Source organism: Zosterops lateralis (assembly GCF_965231275.1).
Source record: "Zosterops lateralis genome assembly, chromosome: 3".
NCBI lineage: Eukaryota > Metazoa > Chordata > Aves > Passeriformes > Zosteropidae > Zosterops > Zosterops lateralis.
In genome coordinates this window covers 79,846,244-79,872,542 of record NC_139764.1, presented here as the reverse complement: position 1 = coordinate 79,872,542, position 26,299 = coordinate 79,846,244, and the positions used below count along the sequence as shown (strand labels likewise).

The following is a 26,299-nucleotide window of genomic DNA, read 5'->3' as shown; positions in this document are numbered from 1 at the left end:
TTTGTCTCCTATAGTCCCTTCTATTCCCAGCTAAGCATGCAGGAGTCTCCAGAAGTTAAAACAGTGCACTGTGACAGACACCCAACTATTAAATATTTAAAGACTCCCAAAAAACGTTACTTTTGGCTGAAATCTTTTTTTTCTGTTAATTCTGGCAAACTTTAATATGTTTTCACAGTATTAAAAATCAACATTCTCTGTATTAAATTAACTTTCATTTTTTTCAATATAAAAAATGGAAACCATACAGGAAAATGCAAACATTGACTCCTTGAAGATTGTCTTCTGTATAGTTCAATCAAAAACTATCACATGAATTTAAGTGCACCTAAAAAGAAAACTGGAGCCTGAATGTTTATGGGTATGAACATGTGAATATTGAATAAAATTCAAACAAGAGTTTGAGGCTACATTTGGTTGCCTAAGTAGTTTTATGACATAATCTTAAGGATTCTGATGGTGCTTGTTCAAAGAAAGCCAAGCCTCAAGGGAAACAGGTGTCCCTTGGAGGACCTGCTGGATCTGTCTGTGTGAGGAAGCAGACGGAACTTGCAGCTTGTTCTTCCACTTTTGTGGGAAGATATTTTTGGCAGAAGAAAAGAATTTTGGTCTCTGTGCAATTGCTCACTTAGTTTATTTTCTTTAGCACATTATAAATACCCTTCCAAGGTCACTTCCTATGAAGGGCTGAGTATCTTTATGCAATGTTGAGGCAATGTAGAAACATTTCACAGAAGAAACAAAAATTTTGCTATTGATTAAAAAAAAAAAAAAAAAAAAAAGACCACTATTGCATGGAGTCCTACCCCAAGTTATTCCAACTCCTTGGACATAGCTGGAGTCAGGCCATTCAAAAAAGGGTATCCAGCATTGTTTAGTATCTGTCCAAGGGGACATTGAGAAGATTATTTAGGATGGGATCCATCTCAATGAACTTAATTAATAGCCTTAAATTTAAGTATCTAAAATAATCTTTCAGATTTTCCTAAGGACAATGGAGTGACATGAGCATCTACAAATAATACTTTATTCTTTAGTAAGCTGAGAGCCTTAAAAGGGGAATAGCAATGCCAAAATTATCAAGCAATACAGTTATCACAGGTTGTCCTCATGACCCTCCACAGCCCCTTAGGCAGGTGTAGCGTTTTCACTTTGTGGAAGCTGAATTACTGGAGTATTGATTTTCAAAAGCAAGGAGATCTCATCACTATCAAATGAAGCAAGCTTTAAACTTCTGGAGAAGGATGGTCAGAAGTTCCCTTCATGGTTCCAGATGACCAGCACATCATCCAGTCTCAGCCTGGACCATCAGAGAGACTGAAGCACTGTCTCAACCCCTGCATCTTTTAACATGAGCTTCTCAGTCAACTCCTGGAACTATCAGCCACAAGACCAGTTTCCTAATGGTAAACTAACTTCCAGTTTGAGTCCTTTAGCCATGAGGATATATTTTCAAATCCTATACATTAACTCAGGCAGAAGTTTTGCATAACATTTATGCAAAAAACTATGAGATGAGATTCTATGGGCTGTGCAATGCAAATTCACAAATCAATCAATTGTAATAGCCAAAACTGACCTGAAAACAGATCAAGGTTTTTGTTTTTTTTTTTTTTTTCATTTTCCTAGTATATATTACAAACACGTCCAGGAAATCCACTTAGTATAGATGAATTCACCAGAAAGTACCTTTTTTTTTTTTTTTTTTTTCAGAGTATGCTTCTAAGAAAAGTTGTTTTATTTAAACAAGAAGAAATCATATTACAAGGTTTTGGGTTTTTTTTTTTTCTCTTGCAAGCTTAAGCAGGTTTAGCAGGTAAAATTTACTACTGGAATAATAGGAAAGAATAGGGAAATACTTGTTATCTATTATGTGCATTGCTGCAGCACATTCAAGCACCTGTCAACGAGCACTCCACACAGATGGAAAGAAACTATGTCCCCTGCCAGAAGAGCTAATCTGCTGTGAAGGACAAGAGGCACAATCCCATCTAGACAGTCATGAAGAGCCCAAACTGCTAGGAAAACTATGGTCAGCAGAATGAGCAGATCAGTGTAATTGCTCTTCATTGTATTATTTAACTCAAAATGACATTGTATCTAAACAACTTATAAAAGGTGGTTATGGTTATGTTGATGTCTTATTTTTTCTGTGGTTTATTTTTGATAATATATTCAGTACCTATTTTTAAAAAACACCTCCTTTTGGAAACTACTTACTGGTCACTGAAGTTTACTGTTGTCTAGTTGGACAGTTCGAGGGCAGGGCTGTTTCTTTGACTTTTTCAAAGAATTTTCATAGATTAGGAGAACAAGTCTTTCTCTTACAAAATGCAGGATATCTTCACCTATCTATTTTTTATGAGCTCTATACTAAGAGGCATGTCAACAACCTTCCAACCAACTAAAATCTCCTGCAGCATACTGCCACTGTTTTTCTAACTCAGCACCAAAGCAGTAACTTCTCAAAATTCTGGAACTGCTTGTGAGTACAAGATCTCGTTTGTATCACTATTACTTCAGCCACTCCATATTTTCTTTTCTCCATAATCTTCATGTAAAAAGCACACTGCTTTATCAGCGGGACAGCCCTTGCCTGTCACCCCAACCCCAGACTTTGCTGCACCATAACACCACTGTCTGCCTAGAGAGTGAACACTCCTACAGAAACCGGTGGTTTAGTTCATTATTCTCCATATTCTGGGGCTGATTTTATCAAGACTTCACACTGGATTCATTTGTTCATTTCCCCTATGGCTTTTGGCAGCTCAGAGGTTCCTACTGACTCAAAAAAAAAAAAAAAAAAAAAAAAAAAAAAGAAGTTTATCAGGAAAGCAGAAGGAGTGTAACTCTGACATACGGGGAGAAGGAAATCTTGTGTAGGCAGTCAACAGAAGGATAAGGAAAGCCCAAAGGAGTCATCGCCTCAAAACGTTCTGTTTCACATTGTTGAAACTGGTTATTTGTATACACTGGTGGATCTTTTGTGTTAATTAAGGATTATTTAATGATCTCAATCACTTTCTAGGGACCAGTGGCCAAATACAGCCTAGCTGGCAGCTCACACCATCCACCACTTCCTGAAATACCCCCCCTATGGAGAACCGGACGGGAGTTGGTTACTGGGTTGCAAACCAGACTTTGTTACACCCGGGTTGTTCAGCCCGGCCAGGACTGTTCTGGGACAGCCACAGCGACTGAAGCTGGTAAATACTTTACACGCAGACAGGTACTTATAGGCTTTTCTTCACCATAATAAAGTTTAAATCTCAATCTTGAGCTGTCGATTTGCAGGTTCTTTTCTTTCCTTAAAAAATCATTATTATTACTTATTTGATGACTTCTAAAGGTCCCGGTGGGTTTAAGTGTAGTTTTGTGTAATTTGCTTTGGGTGTTTATGTGGTTTTCATGCTTTAGCTTTGGCGCTCCCTCGGTGTATTTGGTGGCTGCTATTGTTCCCTCCTCTCCCGACACGGATCCGCGGGTAGGCGGGCAGGGCAGCGGCCCCAGCAGCGGGCACGGCTCCCCCGCGCCCGAAACCCGCCGGGATTCCCCATCCTGCCGCCGGCCCGAGCGCGCCCTTCGGGAAACGGCGGGGAGCGGCGCCAGCAGCCGGGCGGGCACGGGCACGGGCACGGGCACAGGCACAGGCACAGGAACGGGCACAGGCACAGGCACAGGCACAGGGCGTGCGGGGCGCGGAGCGGAGCGCGGGGCTCTCCCTGCCACAGGACCCGATCACGCCGAGCCAGCCCGGCTGAAGCCCCGCACGGCGCGGCTCCACATGGCGCGGCCCCGCTCGGCGGCGGCGAGGTGAGTCCCCCTCCGGCAGCACCACCTGGGCCGGGGGAAGAGGGGGACGGGATCCCGAGCGGAGCCTCCCGCGGGCTCCCGGGCGAGGCAGCGCGGCCCCGCTGGGCTGGGCTGGGCTGGGCTGGGCTGAGCGCGGGGGCGGCGGCTCCCCCCGGCCGGGCGGCGCTTGGTTTCTCCTGCCAGCGGAGGCAGGGCCAGGCGCGGCGAGGGTGGGCGCGGGGTTGGCGGCGGGGCTGGGGGCAGTCGGCGCCGAGCTCCGCGCGAGTTTGTTCTGTACGCGGGGCGGGAGGTGAGGAACGGGCTCCGGGACCCGGCTCGGCTTGGCTGTGGGTTTGGGGGCGGGAGTTTGTAGCGGGCGCGGCGCGGAGCGGAGGGGAAGGAAGAGCCCCGGGGCAGGGACGGCAGGTGGGAGCCGCGGGGCACGGTGGGCGGTGGCGGGTCAGACCCTCCTCTTCCCCTCCGTGCTACGCCCGGGGAGTCGACGGCCGGGTGGGGAGGCGGCGGCGTGAGCTGGAAGTGGGCGAAAACTTCCTCCGCGTGTTCTCCCGCTCCGCCGGGGCCGCCCGGGCCAGCCGCGTGTCGGGAGCGGGAGCGGGACACGGGACACGGGGCGCGGGACACGGGGCACGGGACACGGGACACGGGGCGGGGAGGGCGGGGGGCGCGGGCGAGAGGAGCCAACGCCGCCCGCCGCTGCCGTCTGCCTTTCCTCCCCTACCGCAGGTCTCGCTGCGGGAAGCGAAGCGGAGCCGGCCCCCGAGGGGAAACGCCTGCCCGCGAAGGAAGGGCTGCCCGGAGCCGGCCCCCGCCTCGCCGCGCCGCCCGGAGCCGGAGGCGCCCGCAGGGAAAAGTTGCGTGCGGGGCCGGGCCGGGCGCGATGCCGGGGCGCGGCGCGCTCTGCCTGGGGCTGCTGCTGCCCGTCCTGCTGGGCTGCGGCTCCGCACAGCCCGGAGCCTGCCCGGCCCTCTGCGAGTGCTCGGAGCCGGCCAGGACGGTGAAGTGCGTGAACAGGAACCTGACGGCGGTGCCCCCCGACCTGCCGCCCTACGTGCGCAGCCTCTTCATCACCGGCACCCCCCTGACCGACCTGCCGGCCGGCGCCTTCCCCGCCCAGCGCCTGCCCGACCTCGCGTCCCTCAACCTCAGCGGCAACCACCTGCGGACCGTGGAGGCCGGCTCCCTCGCCCTGCCCGCCCTGCGGCAGCTGGACCTCAGCGGCAACGCGCTGGTCTCCCTCAGCCCGCAGGCCTTCGGGGAGGGCGGCAGCCCGCTGGAGGAGCTGGCCCTGCGCGGGGCTCTGCGCGACCACGGCGTGCTGCTCGGCCTGGCCGCCCTGCTACAGTCCGGGGCCCTGCGCAACCTCAGCCGCCTGGAGCTGGCCGACAACGGGCTGCTGCTGCTGCCCGCCGGCATCTTCACTGCCCTGCCCGCCCTGCGGCAGCTGGACCTCAGCAACAACTCCCTGGTGGGGCTGCGGAATGTCTCTTTCCAGGGCCTGGGCCAGCTGCAGAGCCTCAACCTCAGCGACAACTCCCTGGGCGTGCTGCGGAACGGCACCCTGGCCCAGTTCCGCGGCCTGCCCGCGCTCCGGCACGTCCGTCTGGACCGCAACGCCTGGGTCTGTGACTGCGCCATCGAGGACCTGCTGGCCTGGCTCAAGGACAGTGACCAGGTGGAGGGCAAAGAAGCCCTGACCTGCGCCTCCCCTGACAAGATGTTGGGCAAAGCCCTGCTGAAAATCAATGGCTCGGATCTGAACTGCTCCGTGCCCACAGACCTGCCTTCCCAGCTACAGACTTCATACGTCTTCCTGGGGATAGTCTTGGCTCTCATTGGGGCCATATTCCTCCTAGTTTTGTACTTGAACCGAAAAGGAATCAAAAAGTGGATGCACAACATCAGAGATGCCTGTAGGGATCACATGGAGGGCTACCACTACAGATACGAGATCAATGCAGACCCCAGGTTAACAAACCTCAGCTCCAACTCGGATGTCTGACGAAGTGCCCCGGATGCAGGGCAGTGCGAAGTACCTATGCATGAAAAGTAGACTTATGCTTTACCCTTGTGCTTGCTTCCATCTTCCCTGAAAAGTCTCAGACATGCTTGTAACTTGAGGGGGATATGCCTCCCTGTGATGTCAAGTTATTTTTGTTTTGAGACACTGGACTGCTGAGCATGGCGTTCAGCTGTGTGTAGGAAACAAGCTGCTACTTACTTTCCTCCTTACCTGCACTTGTGGGAGGTTTTTTTCAAGATGTCAAAAGGAAAAAAAGGATTCTCTCTGATGATCCAAAGCCACCAGAGTTTATAAAACGTTTACTGATGCAGACACCATTCAACAAAAGCTGCCTCAACTTTTTCGGAAAAAAATGTTATGTTCCTCTGTGCCAGTTTTGATCTTGTATATCTGAATTGAGATGCGGTGATTACATTTCATAGACTACCTTGAGATTTTAAAAACCAAACAGACTCCTTTTAACAGCTCTTCAGAGGAAAATCAAATAATAAGCATGCACAAATACTGTATAGTTTTACATGTTAGGAAATTTATGATCTCAGTAAGTCTCTTACTATTTTGTAGTTATTTTTGATTGCAGTTTACGTGACTTGACAGAATTTTTTATACGAACTGCATCCAAACTCCATCTAAACTCAGTCTGAACTGTTAAATTTAATAAATAGTCTTACAAGGACTGTTGTGTTTGCTGTTCAATGAGAAAAGTATGGACATCTAAGAATGTGAATAGCGCTATAGTCTCTTAAAGTAATAGCCCTGCAGTAGTAATATGAATAAAAGTTTATACAAATGTGTAGCTTGGAGCCATAAATGTTTGACAATTTTGTGATATATGCTATGAGAATTACACTGAGCTTAATTACACTGAATTAAACGACAAGAGCAGTTTCACTTGGCACAAACCCCTCAGACTGCTCTCTGAAAGCACCTGCATAATGTCAAGACAGATGCTAGGGTCTACTTTCCTGGGAAGGTACAAGCTAATAGAATTTTCATAAGGTCTTCTCTACCAAATTTAAAAAAAAACCCACAAAATTAAATTGTGGCGTTGGTAAGCTAAAGAAAATTTTACCCGAACAGAATGGCTTATTATAAAAACCATACTTGTGTGTCCTGAACTAAATTAAATGCAGCTCAATCGTGCAGTCAGTAAGGTCTAGGCTTGTGCATCACTACAGCATTTATTGGATTCCTGTTTCCTTTTTAAGGTCTTGGTACTTGAGAAGTTCTGTAGCGATCTACATCCAGTAACTTGATGGAACTTTACATTTATCTTAATGCATTTAACAGGTGCACTTCAGTATGGTATGTTGCTTACTACTTGCTTGGGAATGCATTTTCTTGTAAATAGATAAAGCATGCAAAAAAACCTTTCAGAATGCCTAATTTAAGATGCAACTCTGACCACAAATAGAAAGGTTAGCAAGAACCTTGCAGTGGCTGCCAATAATTAGTACACTTTTTCTAATCTATTTATGGTTTCTTAATGAAAAAAAAAAGTACACCAGCTGTAAAAGTGTGATGTGATTTGATATATATCATTTTATCTGTGGAGCTCTTTCCGTGGTCACTGTTACTTGAAGTTCTTGACCGTCTCTCAAATTTTATGAATTGCTGGCTAATTCCTTTTGCTTTCAGGAGTGACAGTTTTCTCATAGATGTATACATTTGGTAAGAGTTCATAAATATAAAATAGTCTTTAAATATCAGAAGAAATATCTATTTTGGGCATCAGTATTATTCAAAAGCATTTTTCATCTTGCGATTTCAGACAAAGCAAGTAGCACAACTTGCTTTTGACTAATTTTCTACTGCTTTAAATTAAATCTGTTTAATAGCAGTAGTTTTTTTAAAATGTGCATTTACCCTTAAAAGTTAAAAAAAATGGATATTAAGTACAACTATGGTTTTGTAAATCAATATATTTTGCAATTATTGTGAATTAAGTGATAGCATTTTTCTCCTGCTGTAATTTAAATGTATGAGCAATATCTGGTTAACAGCATATGAATTAAGTTTGTGGATTCTTATAAAGCAGGCGGCCCGTCTGAATATTAGCTGCCCATATTTTAAGGATAGTGTGAAAACCCCCATGTGAAGAACTATTACTGTTGCCACTATGCAAACTCTTCATACTTGGTATACATCAGATAGTTTATGTAAGAAGCTAGAATTTACAGTAGCTACGCAGTGTGGCAGTGTGCTTTGTTGTATTGGTTATTCTGGAGATTATCAACTTACACTTACCTGTACAGTGCCAAGAGGAGTAAAGCATCATCCTCGCTTAAGATGCTCCTGTAATAGAATAGATAAAATATGTGCAAACCAAGCCATTTCTTGGGCAATTTCCTGAGTTTTGTTGACAGATACTTTAAAGTAACTACAGTAAAAGCAATTATCCGTGATGTGTTAATGTAATGGCCGTGCATTTGTAGAGCTGTGTAAGGACAGGCAATGACTTTAATTGCATTCTCTCACCAATGGAGCAAGTATTTGTATAGTGGGCAAGTGTAACTGTTGTTACTGTTACTACACATATTATTCTAAAGATTATTATTACTATTATTTTTGTATCTTAGTCAGTGTAATAGAAATTTATTAGAGATCTGGTGACAGCTACTTTAAAATATTTTTTGTCATTTGCTTATATGTGTATTTATTAGGATGTAACGTTTAGCATGTGCCAGTGTTGTGTTCGATGATGTTCCCCTACAGTGTTTGACCAACAGTGAATGCTTTGGTGTTTTGTACAATGCATTATTTGATCTTAAATTCCCTTCTATAAACAGTGCTTGAAATTTGTTTTGCTTTTTTTTTTTTTTACAAAATAATTAACAGTGGTTCTCAGAAGAAAAGTAGATCCCACACTACTTCAGAGCGTGGTTAAAAACTAAACACTTAAAAAATAATTAGTTTCAATGTTCTTCCGAAGCACATTTTATAATCTACTCTGCTTCGACACCTGAGATTCCAATCAACTACTATTTCCAGAGCAGCTTATTCATTCACTCTTCAATAAAACACATGCAGTTCGAAATGCCTCTAAAATGTGTTTTGTATACATAAATTCCCTAAGTTCTGCATGACACAGTTGTCACTGAGGAACATCTAAAGTAGTGGGTAAATCTTCATTAAAGGCTGCACAGCTACAAAGCAGAAAGGATCCTTTTTCCAATATTTAGCTGCTTTATTAAAGCTAGTTTTAGTTGTTGCAATCTTAACATTCTCAGAGAAAAATAGCACAAGGAATTGACATAGTTTTAATATATTTTCTTAAAACAATTTGGATAAGTGATGTTGCCAGGTAAGAAAATTCCCCAAATCCCCCTTCAACCAAGGTAGCTTTATACTGGATCGTTATTTTATTAGATAATTTTTATTTTGCCAAGCCATAATATTACCAGTAATTCTGACATCCAAAAAAGAGGTTTGAAGTTTCGCAACAACTGTTTTAAATCTTTTCATTCAGAGTAATTTCCTTTTTATGCACTGGCAACAGTCCCCAGTGACATGGCAGCAAGCAGAGCAGTCTGTTCAGACCCACATTCTGTTGTTGAGATGTCACTGAAAACAGACATGGCAAATTATTCAAAATATGACTGCACTAGGATCCCAACTCTCATTATTCTTCTAGCATTTTCCCTGTGGTATACTCCAGTCTTTCCGCGTCTGCATAATTTCTTTTTTACCTCATTTTCTCAAGAAATCCATTAAAAAGAGTATCATGAATCTGCACAGGTAGAGAAATCAGTCTGACTGCACCAATATTTTGAGGTCTAGCATCTTTATTTCTCTTTAAGTTTAATGTGGAAAAGTCTTTGTCAAAGTGGACAGAATGAAAATTTGATATGCACTTTTTCTTTCTCTTTAGCAGCTGAATGTTCAAGAAGAACCATTCATTTTCAGCATATGATGAAGGAAAATAGCATTTGGTAAGAAAAATGTTTTGGTTTTGAGCTTCTAAATGTCATTTATATTCTATGAGAGAAAGTGGAAGGGAGAAGCTTGTAAGGGATCAGAGGTATCTCTTCGTAATGGTTCAGCACTGGAAGTCACAATGGTATGGATGGGAGCATTTCCTGATTGAATCTGTCCATTACATTCTGGTCATTTTTATAGGTACAGCTCTAATTTCTTCATGTTGCTATAAATAGAAACATTTTGTTAACAAGTGGTGTCCCATCTGACAATATTTGCAGTGCAGGTGGTTCTACTGCGAATTTCTTGTGGAATGTAATAGAAGATTGAATTTAATTCAGTGCTGCTGATTTAACAATGATCTGATCAGGCCCATAACTTAATACTCCTTTTATTTTTTTGCAAATGTGCTGTTTACAAGGGGCAAAGGCCTTGGCTTGAAATCAATAAATAAAAGCCCAATAAAAAAGCAGGAGAGATAGAAAGCAGAACATTAGGAGAGTGCAGCATTTATCAGATACTTCACTCAGAAAAGAGACAAACCACGTGGGAGCTGAGGGCTCTTTGGTGATACAAGAGTAAGTGTACTCTGTTAGCTTCCCAAGTCAATACAGCAGTAGCAGAAAAGTGATGCTTTGTACCAACACAATAAACCTAACAGCACTTCTCTTCCACATTGAAAAAAAAAACCCACCAAGCCTTTAGAAGGAAGAATACAGTTTTGCAGTTATAAGTATGTCCTTAAAAAGGACTTTCACTTTCTCAACTGTGTTACAATTTATGTGTTGTCACATCCTTGGAAAAACCTTGCTATGCCAGAAGTCATCTGTTGCGTAGGCAAAGCTTGAAATCAGGCTTTGCATTCCCAATGTTAGCCTAAATAGAAAAAGCTAACTATTAAGGAAATTAAACTGGTACATTAGACAGCATATTTGTGGTATAGTTAATAATTTAATATTTGCAATTACTTATATTTTTCAAAGTATTCACTAGATAGCTTTTTTCCTATCTGATGATAGACTAGCAGAATAACAGATTTGTATTTCTAGTAATTATGCATGAAAGCATCTGAATAAATTAGCAATATTTCAGTGCATAGGGTGATGAAAATGCTAGAAATCTTGTGTTCTAGAACATTTCACTGTTACAGAAATTTTAGATGTGCAAGAAACAGCTGTAGCTTTTTCTGATCGAAGTTTGGTTTCCTAATTAAAAATATTCTTGAGGAAAACCCTGGTAAAATATTTACCAGATTGCCTATAAATGTTACACATTCACTCTGTTGATTTTATTACTACAAATCCTTACAGATACTAAGGTCTTTACTAGAAGTGTAGTTGTATTCCTTTTAGCCCAAACTGATGGTTGGGCTATAAATTTGCATGATAGAATTACAAAAAAGCAAAGTCCTTATAGTCAGGCTGACTGATTTACTTAGAAAGGAATTTGGCCAGTGAATATAAGAGATTGTGCTTCAATTGTTCTTGTATTTTGGACATAATCTGATAGGTTTTTTGGTTATAATGTATGTGGTAATTATTTTCAAGTTAGGTGCCAATTCTGAATTTAACAGTAATGTATTTTCATCTTTTTAATTAGCAGATCAGACTGTGTTTTAAAGTTTTCAAATACATATCTACAAAGTGAAATATAAACACATTGTTATTACTGATGGAACTATTAAGGAAAAATGCTGCTGAAACAGAGAAAACAAGTGAAAACCAGAGGGGTACAAAAAAGCATTCAGTTGACAAACTTTTATTCTTGCAGCTTCTTTTAATGAAATTGTTTCTATTGTAACGTCATAGAAATCAAAAGGAAGAATGGTAGTTTATCTTCTCATAGATAGCTAATACAGATGTCCAAAATTTTATTAGGTAGGAACAATTTTTTGGAGTTGTTCCAGGAGCATAGCTGATAACTTAGTTTTGTGTCTAAATTGTTTGCTATTATTGTTTTTTTGTTATTCTTAGGACAGCTAACACAGAAGGATGTTTGGCTTTACACATGGTAGATTGATCTGTCCTAAGTTTTATCACAGAACTGAGCTATCTTAGTATCTTAGTCCACAGTCTGCTTCAGGTATTCTATTTGTTCCAGTAGAAATTCCCTTCTGTGCCATAGCTCACGGTAGCTTTGTGTGATGTCATGGGCATATATACAATAAAGAACTCATTTGTCAAATGGACATTAACAAAATCAAATAGACATTGCAAAATAATTCACTGCATATTTCATCAAGTAATGGTAGTGAAATGGGAAAATAAGAAAAAATAACATTTATTGCCATAATGCTGTAAGCAGTCATGAACTGACACCACATGGGAGCATTTGAGTAATTTAAGCTGCTTCTGAAGATGGAAAAAAAAAAAAAAAAAAAAAAAAAAAGCTATTGCGCTAACAGTTTTGTTCTTCAGGTAGGTGTTTTCATTCATTCTCATTAATAGCTCATGAACAAGCAATAACCCAATTCTACAGATAGTTACACATTTAAATCCATTTCAGTCGGGGCTTTACCCCACCGATTTTCTAGTTCCATCTTTTCAGAGGTGAGTGCCTTAGTTAGCCTGGGGGGAACTAAGAACTCTTAAACATCAGAAGACAAGAATTTTTATTTTATATGTACACAGAAGCATTTTGCATACACACAAATACATCTATAAATATATTTATATAATGTAAAACTAGAGGAGACGGAAGAGGAGTGGAATCCAAGGCACACTGTCTCTCCTGTACATTCTGTTGGCTAGCTTAGGGGCTTTTTTTCACAGATTGGAAAGGGGACCTAAATGCCTAAAGGGAGTGGATATGCCTCTGAGAAGCACGTAAGACATGATTCATGTTGCTGCACAGCTGGTGTGACCATTAGCAGCACATAATAAAAACTGGTGCTGAGTGGTCAAGATTCTCCAGAGTGGCCACAGCCTGGGGTTTTTCTCTCAAAGTAGCTTAAAGGGGCTTCATTTTCAGATGTTCTTGAACACCTTTTGGAAAATTTCACTTGTTTTCTTTTGAAGATAAATTGAACAAAATACAGAAAAAACAATTTTCAATGTGAAAAGGTATATATCTGGTATACACTTGAGAGCAAATACAAATACTTGTAAGAACTTCTGAAATTCTCCCATCTTTGCTCTCTCTGTAATTTCTCAAACTGACATCTCTGTAACACCATCTATCCAGAATATCCTTCTTCTTCTCTATCTTATTTAATCATCCCTAATCCAGATTACTTTTATCCATCACGTTTGTATTAGGACCAAACTTGATTACTTCACATTGGTAGGCAAAGGTAGAATTCCTTTGAATTCCTAGGAAACAAGTAATGCATAAAATCAAATACTCAATATTTACCACCAAGCAGATTATTAATAAGGTCATATTTGTTGCCAGTCTTTCATTCAGGTTTTCCCTTTTGCTGCTTGTCTGTTTATGTTTAGCTTTTCAACATGCTGAAAAGTTCTGTTGTAGCCCAGAAGAACTCTCTGATTCCAATTTCCAGTAATGAACAAGAAGATCTTATTTTGAGACAACAATCTTGAAAAAAACTCGCAGAAACAGCACTTGAACTTTTCTGACAGGATAGTAAAATGTCACTGAAAATAGCTCTGCTAGCATATTCTTCATTTGTTAGAAACGCTACATGTGCAGAAAGAGCCGAAATGCTGAATTTGTGATACTGATATAGATGCTGTTTAACGAGCCCGTGAGGTTTCTGTTACAATAGCTTGTGGTACCTCTGCTCCGATGTCTCCTCCCTGCAGCTCCACACACACTCTTATGTGCTTGAACAGGACTCGGATGAGTTTAGGACATGCATTCAGCAGATTGTGCTAATTTCTTTATATCATTAATCATAGGTGAAATCCCTTATTTTCAAGCATATAAATAAATATATTCTAGTACTTGTAGTTTTTAACATAGAAAAAACTAGCTGGCATATGCCTGGTTTCATAACTTATCTGTAAATATAAAAAAAATGCTCTGAATTTGAGTTTGCGAGGAACAGATGTCTTTCAGCGAGCTCGAGTGTAAATTCAGCAGGATTTCCAATTTAATCCAGGAAATGATGACACGGAAATTTATTGCGAGCAGAGAAATCACTAGTTCTTCATCACAGTTATGCGGACTGTGCCTTTTCCACAAAGCAGTGCAAGGTGTTTTTTATCTCCTAGGTTTCCAGGGAGACAATCACAATCCAGTAGGGGTTACTGTTGTTCTTAATAAAACTCTCTAGATTTTGTAGTTTTAGCAATTTTTCTGATCAAAATCACAGAGATAGCAGATAGGATTTGATAAGTGACACTGAGTAATGTGAATTGAAGTGACCTATTTCAAACACACACAGATAATGCAGTGGTGCACCAGCTTAGATTAGATGGTACTAGTGCTTTCACCAGCTAGAATAATTTTCACTGTCAGGAAAGGACTCAAAACTGAGTATTAGTCACTCTAGAGAGCTTATACAAACTATGCTTAGCATTTAGCAGTTGATACACAGTATAGTATATCCAAAAGGTTTCTGATATAGGTGTGAAGCATCATGTCCAATTCTAGGGGGTTTTGTATACCAGTTATGTAGTAATTCACAGCCTGTATGTCTGCCCTGTGGCTTTAGAAGGAAAATTGAAGTAAACAAGAACTGGTTGATGTAAATCAAATTAATAGACAAAAATCTCATCTCTCAAAATAATAGTAGTTAGTGATCTTATTGTTGGATGAGAATTCAAGAAATGTTGGTCACAGAAATATATTTGTCTCACTCACATATTTATTTGTTATATGTTCAACAGTGAAAACACATAAATTTGCAGAGGGGATATTTAGTAAAAGGAGATCAATGGATAGTACATCAGTGCTACTGAGGATCCTCCCAATTTTATTTTCTATTATTCTGCCATGTGAAAGGGAGAAGTAGAAAAGGGAAAACCTTTGACAGAACAAACTGTTTAAGGAAGGTGCTAGAGCCAAAAATCTCCTGTAACAACTGTCCTTTTTATACTTAATGAAGAAAGATGTGGCAGCAGTGGGGATGCAGAAGTAGAAGATAGTATGGTTTCTTTCGTAAGTTTAAGGTTATTTAGGTTTATTCAGGGTTTTGTGTTTTGGAGCCAGAGCTAATTCACACATTAACATTTAATCTAGGTCACCAGAAAGTACCAATGCCAGAATGTGCTATACATTTTCTTCCTGTAGTTTTTACACAGCACTCTGTGCCTTCCAGTAATGCATGAAGCACTTGTTCTCCCCTTCCCTCCCAAGGGAAGTGTGTACACTGGCTGAGGGATATTATATGCACTGTCTTCCCTTATGTTTCTGGGAAAAGGCATAAGCAAAGTAAAGCATCTTGCACTTAAAGGTGGATTTGCTTTATGATCTTCCCTAATTCCTGGATGAGTAAGTTCCTTTGCAAAGCTTGCTGCTTGGAGAAAGTTTTGTCTCCCATGCCATAAGCCTTTCATCTGCTATAGAAGAAAATGTTAGGTACATTCTTCTTCTCTTGAATTTAGTCCTAGATGTTCATCTTTCTGAAAGAATATGATAAATACTCTTAATATTACCTTTTGCATCAGGAAATAGAAGGTTAACTGTGCATAAACTTGGTCCCATGATGGAACCCACAGGAAAATTATTGCTTAGAAACAGTGAAAAAATGAGTAAAGATCCTACCAATTAAACAAGTGTTTAAAGTATGTCATAGTAAATAAACTTCCTCCCTACAGATCCCGCAAAGCTCTCAAATGTGGGGATCATAATACACTGTAAACTCTCCTCTCTTCTCTCTCTCCTCTCCTGTAGCCTGTGTTGTTCTGACAGCAGTGTCCCACCATCCATCTAAAAGGACGTGAATGTCATGCTCTTACCTTTCTGATAAACAGTATTTTAATAATAACTGTTCTGATAAACAGTTCATGGTTGGTTTTAATGTCTTGTCTACATCAGGCAAAATTTAGCATGTGCTGATCTGCGCTTTGCAGTTAAGTGCGTGGAGAATACAAGGTAAAATGGAGATACACATGCAACTTGGTCAGCTTGTGAATTGCTCTCACTAGCTTTAAAGGATGAGGGGAAACATGTCCCTACCCTTTTGCTCTTCATGTCTTCACCTCTTAATTACACAAATAATAAAATACATTTTTTGGATTTTCAATATTTATATGTACATGCATTTATATATATCCATGCACATTCATATAATATACTTTAGCACATTCATATAGTATATTGTAAAATTCTTGCATATTTGATATGTATGAAAACACGTGTTTCCTATATACAGCCTATGCTATTGCTGGAAACTATTATTTCAGTTTTATTTCATGTGCAGGCTTTTGCAAATAATGCTAATTGAAAGCTATTTATACTTTTGTTCCCTTTTTTAGATAAAAGAAATAGAGTCTACTAGTTTAGAACTAATTATTGCAGTAAGCTTTGCAATAAACACTTTTGATAACAAGAATGATGGTTCAGGCTAGCATGGCAATTTTTAGCATCTATTAAGTCTTCTGAGTAGCTTTAGAATTCTGTAACTTGTAAAACAGTCAGACAGAAGCCTATCCTGGGTGAATAGTTTAGCACAAAATACTCCCTTGCCTTCACTTTGTTTTTATTGCTCCTTCAGCATGAGGATGCTGCCAATATTTTGACACTTTTTTTTCTTTTTAAAATATGCATCTCTCTGACGGTATGCCTTCAGAGAAAAAGAGCAAGGGACTGGGATATTCTTGAATTTTCTTGTCAAAACACCGACAGGATAATTACCAAGAGATGATACAATTTGTCAGTGGGAGAGTGGGTGTTTATGCATTATGAGAGAGTGCCAGTATGGCAGGTACATTGTTCAGGTGTCACATCCTACTTCTCTAATGTGAAAGGGTGTCCATCTTCAAATGCAATAGGGGAGGGAGAGCACTTCTGTGAAAGGTAGTGTAAGACCCAGTGTTGCTTTTGTCCTGGATTGCCCATCTATTGGGCTCTAGAGGAGAGAGGCCTTCATGTTATAGCAACATCTTGCAGGTCTCAAGACCCATGGCAGTGAAGGAGGTCCTGTGGGACATCGTGCAATGGCTCTTTGGTCTTCCTGCATCTGGTCTTTCTACACTGCCAGTAATCCTTTTGTGGCTAGTTATCCTGGCTTGGTGGCTATTGTGTACTGGCAAAGAGACATAAACCAAGCTGATTACCGGGCAAGGCTAGTTCTTATTCCAAAAATCACAAAAATGTCTGATCCACAGTGTGACCTGGGGCACTCCAACAAGGAGAAAAGGAGCTTCAGAGATATTTCCTCAAGCTCTGGGGGTAAACTGCTCTTGGCAGAGATAATTTAGATTTGCTTGGGGAGACAGAGTTCTAGCAGTGACAGGAAAAATGTTCTGAGGTGTAATTTGTGCTAGGTACTGAGGCAGCTCTCTTTAGCCCATCAGTTGCCAGTTTCCCCTTAGCACAAAGTAGTTAACAGAGAGGGCTGCCTTTGAAAAGGGGAGGGAAAAGACAGGGAACTTACCCTGATTTCATTTGAAACTTTTTTTTTGCTAGTGGATAGCAATAACTCAGAACTCATGAATAGTGCAAAAATGAGTAGTTTGTGGAGGTCAAATCATGACTTTATGACTCAACAATAAAGTATTTTAAAGGAGGACTAGGTAAGTGTTCTGCCTACATTAGGAACAATATTTTTAGAAACATGCCATCAGAGAATCTTAGAATCATTGAGGTTGGAAAAGACCTCCAAGGTCATTGAGTCCAGCTTTTGACCAAACAGCACCATGCCAACTAAACCATAGCACTGAATGCCATGTCCAGTTATATCCCAACTACTTCCAGGGATGATATTCCATTGCGATTCCAAATGTTGTCCAAGACAACACTTGCAGTGAAGAAATTCTTCCTCATATCCAACCTGAATCTGCCCTAATGCAGCTTGAGGCCATTTCCACTTGTCCTGTTGCTGGTTGCCTGGGAGAAGAGGCTGACCTCCACCTGACTACATCCTCCTTTCAGATGGTTAAACAGAATGATAAGGTCACCCATGAAACCTTCTTTTTTCCAGCCTAAACACGCCTCAGCCACTCCTCATAGGATATGCACTCCAGACCCTTCTCCAGCTCTGTTGTCCTTCTCTGGACTCACTCCAGCACCTCAATGTCCTTCTCACAGTGGCCCAGAACTGGACACAGCACTCGAGGTGTGGCATCACCAGTACTGAGTACAGGGGCACAATCACTGCCCTGGTCCTGCTGGACACACTGTTTCTGATACAGACCGGGGTGCCATTGGCCTTCTTGGCCACCTGGGGACATCTTTTTGGTGAGCTTTTTGGAGAGTAGCTCTGTTTTGTATTTCCACATTGCCTGGTACACTGGGTCACTGTTCTCTGTTAGGAGTACCCAAATGCTACTAGAAATAAGTAACGATAGTGCTGTGCAGACTATTACACTGGACTTCCTTTCTTAGTTCTCCAGTTACACTTACTACTTTAACACTACCAGTTCTTTTGGAACAGTGTAACAAATCCCCCAAATGCCTGATTCTCCTCTTTCAATACTTACCACTTACTAAATATTACTTTTGGGTAAAAAGTATTTAACATTATAAGAGCACTTTGCCAAGAGAGAGATTTTTATATGAGGAAATTTGAGACAGGCCTAAGAATTCTTAAAACAGCTAAATGCTGCACGCTAAACTGGGAGAAAGCCTCCAATGTAATACAGAGATTCCCGAGTTGGCTTTAAATGCATTGCTTTGTGTATGAGAATTCTAGCTGTGGCAATACAGAACTCTTTGCAAGAGAATTTGCTCTGCCAGACAGACTGCCTCTTTCAAGGCTACAGCAACAACAGCAGAAAGATGTTCTTTCTTCTTCTTTCTTGCCGTAACAATTCTTTAAAATAATATTAATAAACTAATACAGGACGGATCTGTTATAAAAAAAAAAAAAAAAAAAAAAAAAAAAAAAAAAAAAAAAAAAAAAGGACATGGTATTTAGTGAACAAGAGTTTGGTTGTGAAGAGACTGCAGTGAAAGAGGATGAAATCATCCTAGATGATTTAGATTTTACCAGGAGCAGGTTTTCTGCTGGTATCCATGCTGCTGTGAATATGATCAGTGCCTTCTCAGGGCTCACTGTCAAAGCCCAGCCAGTCTGTGCCATCTTTTCTGGGGACAGCCAGGTGTGCCCAGTCCCTCAGCACAGCACCTGTGCTCATAGCAAATTCCCTGTGGAGGAGGACAGCCATGAACCCTATCATGAGCTTTCTTTTAATGAATAAATTGATAAAAAGGTCTGTGCAGAAGAATTTGCAGAAACTTCTGAGGGATGCTCTGGCCCAGTCAGCCATAAGGACTGTGGCTAGTTTGCTTTGAAGTGTTTGTATCAAAGTAACGTAAACACTGCACTGCTTCTCTTTCATTTATTTTCTTTCACATGCTTCCAAATGTGTTAATTTTATGCAAAGATATCTTAGCTGTAACAAATATTTATCCTCTGCTGGAACTGAGCTCTTTTGAGTACACTGCAGCACTTGTAAGCAGGCATTTGAGGAAGGCAGGTGTGCAGCTGCTCCATTCCTATTTTTTCCAGCTGGCCACCTTACATTACCCTTCTCAAAAGAGCTGAACTTCCCAAGGTCTGTGTCTATGTATGGAGTTGTAATTAATCAGCTTCAGTGGGAGCTGCATGTGTAGTATCTGAAAGTAGCTGAGAGCTCTGAAATGTGTATCCAGTACTTCAAGCTGGTGATTTCTCTGAGCTAACTATATTCCTGGCCAGGAAAATAAGCATGTCTTGAACTTCCAAGTGACTCATTCACAAAGTAATGCATTGTTTTTACAAGAAAAAGAGCCTTAACACACTGCAGCAGGAGGTAGAGGATAATTTTCTGAAGCGTTTTGAGTCTTGTAAATTTTGACTCCACTCCGAAGGAAAACAAGTAGACGTGCTTTCTTTAGACATTGTGCCTCTAGTTCCTTGAAATAGGTCAGCTACACTCTGCTTCTGATCATGTTGCATCAATGATACTTTTTAATTCATGAGTGGAGAAAAAGGCTTGGAGAGGCAGGTGATTGACTTACATCTGTTCTGAGAGCAGATAGTGATTTGTCTCATAATTTTTCTAACTCATCACTAGAAAAGATGTTTAATACAATGAGCTGCTAAACCAAATACTACACCATTAGTAAGATGAGACACTTCTCTTATAATGTGATTTATGTCAGATTTTTAGATGTTTATATAACTCAAAGGCCCTGGCAAGTCCTAAGATTCATTTTGTACTGCAGGTAAATATCCTTAAAAATTCCATCACCAAAGTGAATATGGTTTGCTCATCAAATTCTGACACAAATTTGCTTTCCATATATATTTCACATTTATATGCCAGATATATGCAATTATGCATACACCCTTTAGGAAAGACTGAAATAGTTCTAGGACATTGTGAGTTAAAGAACATGTAATGCAGTTTGCAGTTATTTTACCTGTTGGCTCAGGAAATAGGCAAACTAACTCAAGGAACTACAAGCCTCTGCTTGCCAAGCTGTTCCCTTGGACAATTTCTTCCTGTGGCTGGAGTTTTCCACCAGATTTGCTCCTATAGACACATCTTTTTGCTGTCTTTTGAAGGAAGTGGCTGAACACTTAAGCAGGAAGTCTCTGGCACCAGATCTTGTAGAACAGGGGTGAGAAGAGGAAAGGTTGGAGAATGCTCACAGGTTTTTAAGGTCATGAAGACATCAGTTTCCTAAATGTCTGAAGCCAAATGACTTTGCCTGGTCCATGTGCTGATCTGCCAGTTAAAACCATGAAGTGAGATAATGATTGTATTGTGATGATAAGTAATCGCATACCATCTGAGTGGCTCTGTGTGCCCTCCATGACTTGGAAAGAATTGTCCCTTCTGGAAAGCATCTTCAGGTAAAAACTTTTCTTCTTCTTCATGCAGAGAGGGAAGCATTTGGTTCAGTCAAATAGCTCCAGTGAGCTGCTAGATCAATAGCTTCCTGTCAGCTGGGGCCTCTCCAGATTTCCAAGACTGCTCAAAAATCATTGAGAGAGCCTTTGGGATTACATTAGCCAGCTCTTTGAAGATTCTTGGATGAATCTTATCAGGCCCTATAGATTTTCAGATATCTAACTGGGGCAGAAGATCCCACTCAGTTTCAGGGTCAGCTGTTAGTTGATCATTCTCGCAGTCATGGTCCTCCAGCTCAGGGCACTGAGAGCCTCTAGGTCCATATCAATATTGAAGACAGAGGCAAAGAATGCATTAAACACCAGTGCCTTTTCTATGTCCAGGTTTATGAGGTGACCATCCTCTCCCTGTAATGGGCTGATGGTATTTTTATACTGCCTATTGCCATTAATATATTGGAAAAATCTCTTTTATTGTTCCCTACAGTTCTGGCCAGCTTCAGCTCCAGTTGAGCTTTGGCAATCATCACAATTTTCAGTATAGTTATTTAGTAACTCTAAAGCTGGCCTTCTTCATTAAAGTGATCACATCAGTTCTGCATCATTTATTATCCAACAAAAGGATCCTTTTATGAAGCAGTGAAACAGTACTTCATGCTGTAAAATACAGTTCATTAAAATGCATTCTCATTGAGTTTTTCACTGGTAGTATTTGCAAAGTCATTATTAAAGGAAACTGTAAAAGCTATATTTTTACTTATATAATATGAAACTGTTATTATCATCTATATGTTTTGTTTTATACAAGGTTTATTCATTAAATGTAACTTTATTAAAGAAATTTTACTGGGATGGAGAAATTTCACATTTCAGTTTTTATCACCAAGAGCTGCCTATAGTCTAGTGACCTAAGCTTGTTTACACAAGTCCCAGGTCAATGTTTAATGCAGTAATACAAACACAATATGTAGTTCCACAACTCCTTTTAAACTCTGGCATAATTAGCTTCTATTAATTAGCTAATGAATTAGCTTTCATTAATACCTCATCTCTACAGTTACAAAGGTCGCCTTCAGATTCAGACAGAGGAGTTTCTGGTGGTAATTCTAAGAGATGGAAACAGTCCTCATTAATAGCTGTAGATGTTAATTCTGAAGTTTAACAAATACTATTAAAATTTGAACAGTAGTATCAAATTACTTTTTACCCATCACTTTCCAAGCAGTGAAGGTTCTCCTTACCATGATCACAGCTGTATCCATGATGCATTTAACACCATTCTGTTCTTTATGGACTGTCATGGGTTGCAAAGCTCATGGCCAGAATCTGTGCTAGCCCTCTACAGTGTAATTGTCTGTTTTGGCAATAAAAGTATCAGCATAGAGCCTAAGGTGGCAGAAGAGATGGAATGGGGTCTGGAGGTTGTACTGCACAATTAGGTCTCACATGAGGTGGAAAGCTGCTTACTGGGATCACATGGAGACATGGCAGTCCTGGGTTTTCCAAATGGAATTTTTAGGCAGACACAGGAGTTGATTCCTTTGTCACACATGGCTCCAGTTGCATGGTAGATACCACTCATAAACTCTGTAGGCTTGCTCAGAATTCTCTTTTTCTCAAGGAAGAGCTATGGTGTCACTCTCAGTATAATCAGAGGTAAAATGTTTAAAAAAACCCCAAATTAAGATTTTTTTAAAAATAACTTTATTTTAATGCCTGACCAATGCCTAATGTGCTTGGCCATTTTAATGAAAAATCATTAGGATTTTTGTGGCTGAGAGAGAGGGTGAATGGTTGGCCTTCAAGAAGAGGAAGCTCACAAGTTTATAAAATTGTCTCTTTCAAAAACAAAATAACCATGGAAAAAGACCCCTTAAGATGGAAATGGGAGCTCTCTGTAAAGGCTCTTCATGCTGATCAGCAGCGATGAGATGTAGAAAAATACCAGTGACAGAAAGATCTCTTCATTTGCAAGTATAATTGTCTCCATGAGAGGTGTTCATACAGCCAAAGATATTACTCTCCTTGCCACTCATTACTGGTGGTTAGTGTAAGGGATGTCATGATCATGCAGGTAAATGAGGAAGCAGGTAACTAACCTACAGCACTTTGATGGTTGCCTATTGAACACTTGACCTCCTGGGGACACAGCATAATACCCTGAGATGCAATATAAAACATTTATAGCCTCCCTTTTAAAAGGCTTCCAGAGGGGAAGGTTCAGCTTTTCCATTTTGTTGCAGAGTGTTTTGCTGGAAGAAATACACTGAGAAGAAAGGGGCAGCAGAGAAAGTTAGCAGTAATTATCATGCTTTAGGGCTTTTTGTTAGCAACTTCCTTGGTCGTTTCTATGAACTAAAATATTTCAAAGCAATAACATACGTAGAAACAGTAATTTCCATTTAAAACAGGAGATGATATGTTAAAAATGTTTTTCAAACTTCATCATATACAGCCATCTCTGAGTTTCAAACTGAGTATTGCAACTACCAGACAGATAAAGCCTCATGTTTCAAATGTAGAGCCTACTGACATATTCTAACATGCATTTAAAATATCTGATATACCACAGTAGTGAGGAAAACATGACTTCATTTATTTGCCAGTAAACTCTGTACTTTAACAGTTAGATTACATATACAGTGCATGATTTTCCTCACTTGGTATGGTATGGTCTGTGACATGTGACAGAATATCCACTTTATTTAATTTTGTTAAGAAAAGTTAATCAAATGTAGTAACAGTGTAAAAGGAAAAAAATAACCTAATAGAAAATCAAATTATTTACATTTAGTTCCATGTTGTAATCCAGCCTCCTGAGGAAAGAATTGTATAACCTGTCCAAATTATGCTGAATCTTACTGTCTGAAGGCACATATTTAAAAGGAACAGTTTTGAAAGAGAAATCCTGTTTTAATTGCATTTTAATCCACACGCAGAAATGCTGCATTTTATTGATTTGATTAGCTGAAGGCCACTCCTCTTGTATACTCAGAAATGCAAATTTTTGAGTCTCATCGGGCAATTTCACATATGCAAGTCAAGTATGTAGGAACATACATAGAATAGAGCAAAATCCAAAAAAATCCTTTCCCTTCCTCCAGCCTGTGCTCATTCTTTCTAATAAGTTATCATTACTCTGAGCCATGTTTGCACATCCTACCTCCTCAGGGAGAAGAAGGGTCACAACAAGGAGATGTTCTAAGTGCCACTTGTCTCCATTTCATACCAGAAATCATTTTTAATGAGCACATTCGCTCATTTCAGGGCAGTGCCCACCAAATCGCATCCCTCTGAACCAGAACACATGGGAGTCTTTAGTGAGGGTGTGTGTCTTGTGAGCACACCAAAACGAGGCCTGCAAAAAGAGGTCTGCAAAAGATCCCATGATAAATTGCCAGCTGAACTGAGTTGCATTTGAAACATGAGCTGGTGTGCTTCATTATTCTGCTTGCAGCATTTGTATGGGAAAGTTCAGTAAACTAGGCTATAAAAATTTATGACCAGTTTGAATGTGGACAAAAATAGTGAGTTCATGTGTTTCCTGATGCAGATGGTGATGGACAGTAAGAGCATATAGTACTCCCAAGTACAGAAACCCACAGAGGTTTATTTAGTGTGACCTGTCACTGTGGCCCTACACATTTCTAACAAGGCAGCAGCATTGGCTGGTGCACTGCACAGTGAACTGCTTCAGCTTAAAAAATAGCATAGAGGGTATTTCTTATATGCATGAACATAAAGTATGCTACTAGATACTGCAGGGAATTTAAGTTAGAAAAGGATTTAAGTTGGAAAAATTTAAGTTAGTTTTGTTGAGAAAACTCCACAAAAATTCAGGAAGATTTAACTCTGTTCTCTCTACAAGGTTGGCTGGAGGCCCACAGCTCCCCATCCACCCTTTACTTCTATATATGTCCTTTTATACCCAGAAACCCACCTTTAATTTTCTCCACAAGTTTGTAGAACCCAGCACACGGCTGGTCCAGACAGCACAACAGTGGGAATCCTTGATCCCAGTCCAGGGGAGCCCTGCTGCCAGTGACGCAGTGAAGACGGACTGTTGGTGGTGCAACGTGGGAGATTTCCTGTACAATATTGGTCTCACTCTTTTGGGACCACACAGAGCCAATTAGCCCTGTAGCATGGATTTTTCCATTTATGTCCTCTAACTCTTCTATACTCATCACCGGAGTGAGGCGAGTCTGCTGCTGCAGCATAAAACCCATACATTGTGTTTCTCAGAAAGAATGAAAAAAAAAAAAAAAAAAGATTTTGTCATGTAAGTTTTACTATCACTATTTACAATTAGGCCGATGCAGTAGTCTTCAAAATAAAGGATAAACCTCCCTTCCTGATGACATTGCTCATTTCCCCCCAGTGACAGAAATGTTTGAGGAAAGATTTGCTGTGGTGACTGAGTGCGGTGGTCTCAGCATCGCAGGACCCTCCTCCTGCCTGGCCTGGCTGGCCTGACACCGGCCACAGTGAGAGGTACAGTCCATTATCCAGGGATACCTTCCCGATCCTGTGAGGTCTTTTCTGCCACGAAAGCATGAGCGATGACGAGAAATGAAGGAAGGACTGATGGGTGAACAGCAGATGGGGTTTATTGACGTCCACAAGGAACCACCTCACCACCAGAGACCTGCCCACCAGAGCACAGATCATCTCTGTGCAGCACCTTAAATGCAGGGGAGGAGCAAGGGGAAGGGCACAGTGTGGGACCAACCAGGGAAATGGAAGGAGTGTCTCTGTACATAAACGACCAACAGTAGAACAAATCAAGGAGGCAAAGGAGGGAACAGCTGGGCTCCTGCCCAGTCACTCAACGACCTCACTGGAACTTTCTAGACCCAGGGTGAGGCCTCGAAGTGATGGACAGGACCCGAGGGTTATATAACATATGATTGTCATATAACTGTAATTGGGGTAAAACCAAGAAGGGTTAAATACGGGGGTACAAGGAGCAAACCATTGTAACTTGTACAAACAGCATGAAAGCATGGAACAAATACATACATGGAACTGATAAAACTAAAAACACACCATTACAACTGAGCAGGACCTGTACAGGGAAGCCTTATATTATGTAGTGCTTCTGCTCCATCTCACACTAAATAAATCTAGCAGAGATGCATGCAAACATGTTTTTATCCTGCCCATGCTTCTAACTGAAGAAATGGACTTTGGAGACCTTACGTCTCTTCTCCAGAGTCTCTGAACTCAGTAATTTTCAATAAAAAGTGTCATGGCAGTAAAGGAATTTGAGAGCACCTTAGGGAAGCCCTGGGCCTTGCTTACTGTACTATTTTTCTGTTAGGTGATGAGTTCCCTTCCACTGGTTATTTTGAACGTATTTTGATATTAATCCATTTTACATAAGATAAAGTATTAGATTCCTCAAAAGAACCCATAAGAATTCTTTCCATGAGAGGAATAACCAACTCAGATTCATAATGACAAATTTATTGCTACCTGGTAATTGTTCACTCTCTCCTCACTTAGTCTGGGGACAATCTAGTTACCCTGTTCCTTTGGTTTTATGAACAGCCTATCAATTCAAAGACTAACTAAATAAAATATCAAAGAAAAGGTAAAGCAGCTGTAGGGTAAAAGTTACAATATAACTAATACAA

General features: G+C 40.8%; 1 protein-coding gene across 1 annotated transcript in view; it reads left to right on the top strand.

Annotated features, from left to right (window-relative positions):
• Positions 1-4,690: 4,690 nt before the first annotated feature.
• TPBG (trophoblast glycoprotein) overlaps positions 4,691-26,299 on the top strand; it is a gene marked incomplete at its 5' end in the record, with an annotated part of 38,657 nt that continues 17,048 nt past the window's right edge. The window contains 2 exons of the mRNA XM_083858538.1: positions 4,691-6,555; positions 9,705-9,765. Coding sequence (XP_083714664.1) covers positions 4,691-5,812 — 1,122 coding nt within the window. The 3' untranslated portion in view covers positions 5,813-6,555; positions 9,705-9,765. The remainder of the gene's footprint in view (positions 6,556-9,704; positions 9,766-26,299) is intronic.